Source organism: Gadus macrocephalus, chromosome 17, assembly GCF_031168955.1.
Source record: "Gadus macrocephalus chromosome 17, ASM3116895v1".
Lineage (NCBI taxonomy): Eukaryota > Metazoa > Chordata > Actinopteri > Gadiformes > Gadidae > Gadus > Gadus macrocephalus.
In genome coordinates, this window is record NC_082398.1 from 4,053,781 (window position 1) to 4,061,566 (window position 7,786).

The following is a 7,786-nucleotide window of genomic DNA, read 5'->3' on the forward strand; positions in this document are numbered from 1 at the left end:
AAAAAGGGAAACATTTTAAAAAAAAGATAAAAAAAAAGAAAGATCTATAGATCTTTCAAGAAAGATAAAAAATAAAGATAAAAAAAGATAAAAAATAAGAGATAAAACAAAAAGATAAAAAATAAGAAAGTAAAAAAAAAAAAGATAAAATATAAGAAAGTTAAAAAAAAAGATAGAATATAAGAAAGATAAAAAAATATATAAAATATAATAAAGATAAAAAATATAGAAAAACATAAAAAATAAGAAAGATAAAAAAAAAATATAAAATATAATAAAGATAAAAAAAATAGAAAAACATAAAAAATAAGAAAAATAAAAAAAAATATATAAAATATAAGAAAGATAAATAAAAAGATAAAATATAAGAAAGATAAAAAAAAAAGATAGAATATAAGAAAGATAAAAAAAAATAAAAAAAAATATAAAATATAATAACGATAAAAAAAAATAGAAAAACATAAAAAATAAGAAAAATAAAAAAAAAGATATAAAATATAAGAAAGATAAATAGAAAAGATAAAATATAAGAAAGATAAAAAAAAAAGATAAAATATAAGAAAGATAAAAAAATATAGAAAAAAATATAAGAAAGATAAAAAAAAAAAAGATAAAAAATAAAGAAAGATTAAAAAAAAATATATAATTTTTTTTAAATGTTTCCCTTTTTGATGAAACTTTTTACCGCAAGTAGCAAGACCCCTTTAGTCCTTACCACAAGTAGCAAGACCCCTTTAGTCCTTTCCCCCCCCCCACCCCCCCCCGGAGAGGGGGGGGTGGGGTTCTGCCGTACGCGCCAACGTGGTGGTGTTCCGACCTTGGTGTACTCACGTCTTGGTGGCCGTGTGAGCGGTGACTCGAACCTTAGCCTACAGGGCATTAACCATCAGCCCTGACCGCTGCACCACCAAGACTCAATCTAGTGCGTGTTTGGAGGATATACTTGACTTTGCCATTCACATGATAGAGAAATAAGATGAATCCATCAAGGTACCTCAGGTGGCTGTGTGAGCTGGGACTCGAACCTGAGTCTATAGGGTGTTAACTAACCGTTAACCATCAGCCCTGACCACTGCACCACCAAGACACTTATCAGAGCATGTTTGGAGGATATACTTGACTTTACCATTCACATGATAGAGAAATAAGATAAATCCATCAAGGTACCTCAGGTGGCTGTATGAGCTGGGACTAGAACCTGAGTCTACAGAGCATTAACCGACAGCCCTGACCGCTGCACCATCCAGACTCTTACCTGATCATTTTTGGAGGTTATAATTGACTTTACCATTCACATGATTGAGAAATAAGATGTATCCATTACGGTACCTCTTGAACCCTGGTTCTGACGAGGGCACCTGAACCTACATAGTATCTGAAAGCTCGTCATTCTTAATAGCCGTGCGTGGACTCGAACCTGGGTCTACAGAGCGTTAACCACCAGCCCTGACCGCTTCACCACCAAGACACTTACCAGATCATTTTTGGAGGTTATACTTGACTTTACCATTCACATGATAGAGAAATAAGATGTATCCATTACGGTACCTCTTGAAGCCTGGTTCTGAGGAGGGCACCTGAACCTACATAGTATCTGAATGCTCGTCATTCTTATTAGCCGTGCGTGCGTGGACTCAAACCTGTGTCTCCAGAGCGTTAACCACCAGCCCTGACCGCTTCACCACCAAGACGCTTACCAGAGCGTGCTTGGAGGTTATACTTGACTTTACCATTCACATGATAGAGAAATAAGATGAAACCATTAAGGTACCTCTGGCGGCCGTGTGAGCGGGGACTCAAACCTTAGTCTACAGAGCGTTAACCAACCGTTAACCAACAGCCCTGATCTACCACATTCATGTTGTCGATTCGTTTTCGTTTGTGTGCCTCCGGCATGTTTGTTAGCAAAGTTCTCCTTCTCTTCTTCGCTACCGGTGAGGTGGGAGCATGGACATAATAAAGGAGGGCTAGAGCCCCACTTGCCCCTCCAGACGAACTCAGCCGGAGGAGGCAAGCCAGGGTCGACAAAAAATGAAATAAAAGCTCAGAATTTATTATTTTATAGTACTTTTGGGGAGATTATTTATATATATATATATATATATATATATATATATATATATATATATATATATATATATATATATATTCTTTTTCATTTTAATTTTCTTTTCTTTTTTTCTTATATTGTAATTGATTGACGTAGGTGAGGGTACATTTAGGGCATTTAGATTCGGGGTAGGGTAGATTCCAGACTCAGATTTCCACAAAAAGTAGCCTAGACTATTTCATAATATATGTCAACATTATTAGCGTTTTTATTTATTATAGTTTTATTATATTAAAGGTCACTTTACATTCCCACTAAGTTTTTGTTGGTAATTATAGCACAAAATTCATCCATCATTAACTTAAGACTGCATCTGCTGGGGTATACTAGAAATCAGAGTACTTCCGGTTTCCAAGCAGTTTAAACCGAGTCAGCTAGGAATCAGCTGATCCAGTACGAGTCGTTACACAGCAATCACGTTCAACCTCGTGCGCAGCTGCGTGTTAAACTCCAAAACCTCAGTTTTAAGGAGTACGGTTTTAAAGCGCAGCAATGCTAACTGACAGACCAATTGGCCCCATATCATTATTCAGGTTAAATGATCAACAAAACGATGATTACCTCTGTTGAAGCCAAAAGCGCCTCGGTTCATAAACATCCTAGGTATCATGTAAAATAGCGACACTATCTGGCGACTACCTGCATGTGTTTGGAGTCGCTATCCGCGGTGCTGAAATGTTAGCCTAGAGATCTAGTCGCCCCTAGCGGCAGCAAATTTAATCTTTCCGATATGGGTCTGGCTTGCCAGGCTACTTAAATGTAGGACTTGATCGAAAACATCTCAGTTCATCAGCGTTTTATTCAAAATTTTCTCTACTTCCCCGTCCTCTGATTAATTTTTCTGCTTCCTTATAAAAAATCTGTAAACATGATGAGTTAAGAGAATGAAATGGAATGTTAGAAAAAAAAATTCATTGAAGAGTAAAAATTTGCAGGACGATAAGGCCCACACCTAGCATACAATGAACATGAAAAACTCGTTCTATAAAAATCTATCCATTCTATTTCCTAATAGAAAAATCGTGAGGAATATCACGACTGTTCCGTCCCTGCAGTCTGCAGGTCAAGGGTCGCGTCGCCTCATCAGCGCGCTGGTGTACTCTCTCTCAAGGAGGAGGGGGTCTCTGGTGGTCCGGAGGTGACCCTGGATGGGGGGGATAGAGGTCAGAGGTCAGACCGGGACTGGGTAGAGACAACTCCATTAAAGATGTTGAGGAGATAGACGTCCAGTGTAGTGCAGGGGAGGCACAGTAGAGAACAACGGGGCTGGGGTAGGGCAAGCAAGTAGGTTAGGGTAAGCTAGAGAAGAATAAGGTAGGGGAAACTGCAGTAGGTTAGGTTAGGGTAGGCTAGAGAAGGTAAGGGTAGGGGAAACTGCAGTAGGTTAGGTTAGGGTAGGCTAGAGAAGGTAAGGGTAGGGGAAACTGCAGTAGGTTAGGTTAGGGTAGGCTAGAGAAGGTTAGGGTAGGGTAGGGTACACTGCAGTAGGTTAGGGTAGACTACAGAAGGTTAGGGTACACTAGGGTAGGTTTTGGTTAGGTTAGAGTAGGTAAGGTAAGGGTAGACTAGAGGAGGTTAGGTTAGGGTAGACTAGAGAAGAGTTAGGGCGAACTAGGCTACAGTAGGGTAGACTAGGGCCGGGTATACTAAAGCAGGAGAGGAAAGGCTAGGGGGGCTGGGGACCTGTCTGTCTCTCAGGAGGCGGGCCTTCTCGATGAGCTGTTGCAGCTCCGCAATCAGCCTCTCGTTCTCCTCCAGAACCTGTTTATTATGAGACTGCTGGGAGAGCAGCACCTCCTGGAGAGAGAGAGAGAGAGGGACAGAGACAGAGAGAGAGACAGAGACAGAGACAGAGACAGAGACAGAGAGAGAGAGAGAGACAGAGAGAGAGAGAGAGAGACAGAGACAGAGAGAGAGACAGAGAGAGAGAGAGAGAGAGAGAGAGAGAGAGGGACAGAGACAGAGACAGAGAGAGAGAGACAGAGAGAGAGTGTACAGGTGTGCATTAGCTTTATATTCGCTCCCCTCAGGTACCCAAAATGACGGACAAAATCGTCTGAAAACCATCTTATGAATGCGGTCATGCCATTTACACTTCGGCATATTAGGTAGGACTTAAGCATCTAATTAGAAAAAAATGCTACAGTAAGAGAAGATGAAAATCGTCACAGATCTACTTTGGGGGAATGACCATGAATGTGGTGGAGTTTGCTTTGTTTAATCCGCCAATGAAGAACTGAATATTTTGAATAAACACTACAGTAAAATTATTTAAAAGTGCACTTAGAATAACATGCTGAACCAGAATATGGTTGAATAATTATTATCATAGATATCTTTGTTGTCCACGGGGAATGTAAGGTTAACCTTACATTTATGGGTGCGTGGCACTTGGGTCTATGAACATCCTTACTGTACCGACAGTGATATATTGTTGTTTCTCTTCTTCTGACAAATGTACTTATTGTAAGTTGCTTTGGATAAAAGCGTCTAAATGCCCTTGATGTAACTGTAATTTTTCTGAAAATAATATAATTTTGTTTATGGAATTTTAAAATATTCCTGTATGGCCCCCCCATGCCTCTCCAGAGTGGGGCGGGGCCTGACCGCGGCGGTCATGGTGCCTCACCCTGCTGGCTGTGAGCACGGCGGTGTGGAAGGCCTGCCTGGCCCGCCCCTCGGACCGCTCCCTCTCCGACAGCAGGTGGGCCTGCAGCCCGCGCAGGACGTCCCGGTGGTGGCGCTGCAGCCCCGGTCGCTCCGCCCTCAGCTCCCCCAGGCGGGACACACACTGCTGCTCCGCCCCCTGGTGGGACACGCACATGTAACCCGTGCACAAACACACACACACGCACAAAGTGTGCACGTGAGTGCAGGCACGCACACACACACACACACACAAGGGAAGGTGTATATATATAAAAAAAAAATATAGACATATACACACGCAGCCACACACACAGGAAAAATAATATAAAACACAATGAGAAAATAATAACACACACAGGAGTATATATAAAAACCAACATATACACAAACACAAACACGTCCAGATTACATCAGCATTAATGTGTGACTCATCAAAAGCCTATCTGGCTTTGACCAAATGAACAAAAGTTGATGTATGGGGTAAAAGTGCAGGACACATATGTATCATACTAATTGACCCATTAAAACACACCAAGCACAGACAGCACAAGACTCAAACGGTTCTTGAGACGTGGGAGGGGTGGTTGCTGTACCTTGTACTGACTGAGATCACGGAGCTCTGCGTCGAGACGAACCAGCTCTGTCTCCTTCTCCGTTAACTGCTTCATCAGCTCTACAACAGCGGAAATGGGAAGACGAGGTACATGTACGGGAAAGTACATCGGGTTTTCCATTTTAATAGCATTATGTCATAAAATGAATGTACCAATAAATTATTCACAATTGACGGCTCAGCTCATTAATGCGTTTTTGTTGTATGCATTCACATTACCTCTCCGATTGGCCCATTTGATTAGTTTTCCCTTACCATTGGTCCGTCCCTGGAGCTCCTCCCCCTGTCGCTTCAGGTCCATGTGTTCCGGGTGGTCAGTGGAGCTGCCCATCAAACTCTGAAGCCTCTGGTGTCTCTTGGATTGGTAGGCAATGTACTCTTGCTGGTTGGGGAAGAGTGAGAGAGGTGTACGGATAGATGGGGAGAGAAAGGTTTAAGTCTTCATTGTGTAACTTAGTCTTCGTGTGTAACTAAGTCTTCAGTGTGTAACTAAGTCTTCAGTGTGTAACTTAGTATTCAGTGTGTAAGTCTTCAGTGTGTAACTTAGTATTCAGTGTGTAACTAAGTCTTCAGTGTGTAACTTAGTATTCAGTGTGTAACTTAGACCTAAGTAAGTTCCTTAGTCTTCATTGTGTAACTAAGTCTTCAGTGTGTAACTAAGTCTTCAGTGTGTAACTAAGTCTTCAGTGTGTTAGTTAGTCTTCAGTGTGTAACTTAGTATTCATAATTTAAATTAGCCTCAGTGTGTAACTTAGACCTAAGTAAGTTACTTAGTCTTCAGTGTGTAACTAAGTCTTATTGTGTAACTAAGTCTTCACTGTGTAAATAAGTCTTCAGTATTTAAGTTAGTCTTCAGTAAGTTACTCAGTCTTCAGAGTGTAACTAAGTCTTCAGAGTGTAACTTAGTCTTCAGTGTGTAACTAAGTCTTCAGAGTGTAACTAAGTCTTCAGTGTGTAAATGTTACTGACGCTCTCCAGACGAGTCTGATCCACTTCTCTTTGTAAAGACTGATTTTCACAAATCCTGGAATTTAAGGTTAAGTTATCACTTATGTACGCATGTTGAATCAAATAATTTCCCAGAAGCAATCTATGATGTAAATAGTTATTAATATACACTGTGGTACACTATGGATCCGTTGAATAATGAAGGATACAGCCATTCTTTTCTGTTCTTCAAGTTGTTCCACATATCCCTCAGTTTTTCATACCTGTAGGTGATACACAAAAACTGAAAAATGTTGCTTCAGCAAAGGAAAATACAATGGACACACAACGGATAATATAACATTATATTCATCATAGACAGATGGCTTACTCGATATGCAGCAGAGCTTCTCTGGCACGGTCTTGTTCAGCGTTCTTTCCCTCTCCAACCTTTTTAGGGGCCGACTTTTTTCCAGATTTCTTTTTCTTAGGGGCCATCTGGTACATATTCATACACACATGCGCACACACTGTTAAACAAAACTACGGGCTATGCAGTTTTGCTGACTGCTGCTGCGCTTTCAAATCAGTGCATGTTACATGAAAATACACAACCACACCACACGTGAATGTACGCTGGACAAAAACACCTAGCCGTTGTAATGGTAATAATAATAGTAGCCTACAGATTTAATACAAAACAAGACCCATAGCTCACCGTCGTTGATGACCTCAGACTGAACAGCGGTGTTGCCAAGAGAACGCTAAACAACTCAACTCCCACCGCGGAAGTACTGTGTTGTTTACGATAGATTATGTTAAGGTAAATCACTAGATATTCTTCGTCTATATCATCAATATGTGCAATGGATGCATATATTGACGTGATGAGATGTATTATTTCCACTTCAACTTACTACCTCCTATCAGTTCACGATCGGTTGAATCTAATCGGTCTTTTCAGCCGCCTTTCATTTGCTCTGCGCGTCTACGGGCGTAATTACGGCGGACTATTTGTAGAATCACAATGAACTCTCTGACCCCTGGATGCAGTCCTCAACTTCTCAATACATGGTCTTCAATCAAATCTTTACGGCAGTCTATTTAAGAACATTATATATATAATAAACTATAAAAAAAAATAGTCAATATAATAAGTCACTGGTATATATAGCCTATCGTACTCTCTTGCTGACAATTATTCAAAGGAATGTAAATGTATTCAATAGTTATATAATGGCAAAATATATAATGTAATAATATTTAGTACCGGTATAATTTGGATGCCGAGATGCCTGCTACCACACAATAATGTACATTGCATTCATTTTGCTGCATTCCTACATCACTGTAGGCCTACTAGTGACACAAGTCTAACTTCAGGGTTTGATAACCGATAAAATCCGAGATATCAACCCCTCATTTCTCTGGTGCGTCTTCCACACGCACCTTTGCATGTGGACATCAGAGCAAGCGTGGGACGCGGG

The 7,786-nt window shown here is 40.5% G+C and overlaps 1 protein-coding gene across 1 annotated transcript; it reads right to left on the reverse strand.

Annotated features, from left to right (window-relative positions):
• Positions 1–2,175: 2,175 nt before the first annotated feature.
• On the reverse strand, positions 2,176–7,370 carry ccdc166 (coiled-coil domain containing 166). Its single transcript, XM_060076833.1, has 9 exons — positions 7,018–7,370; positions 6,691–6,797; positions 6,530–6,583; positions 6,342–6,396; positions 5,628–5,754; positions 5,353–5,432; positions 4,740–4,916; positions 3,794–3,907; positions 2,176–3,254 (listed from the first exon to the last, which is right to left on the reverse strand). The coding sequence occupies exons 2-9, from the start codon at positions 6,795–6,797 to the stop codon at positions 3,174–3,176; spliced, it is 795 nt and encodes a 264-aa protein (XP_059932816.1). The 5' UTR covers positions 7,018–7,370; the 3' UTR covers positions 2,176–3,173.
• Between the last annotated feature and the right edge of the window lie 416 nt (positions 7,371–7,786).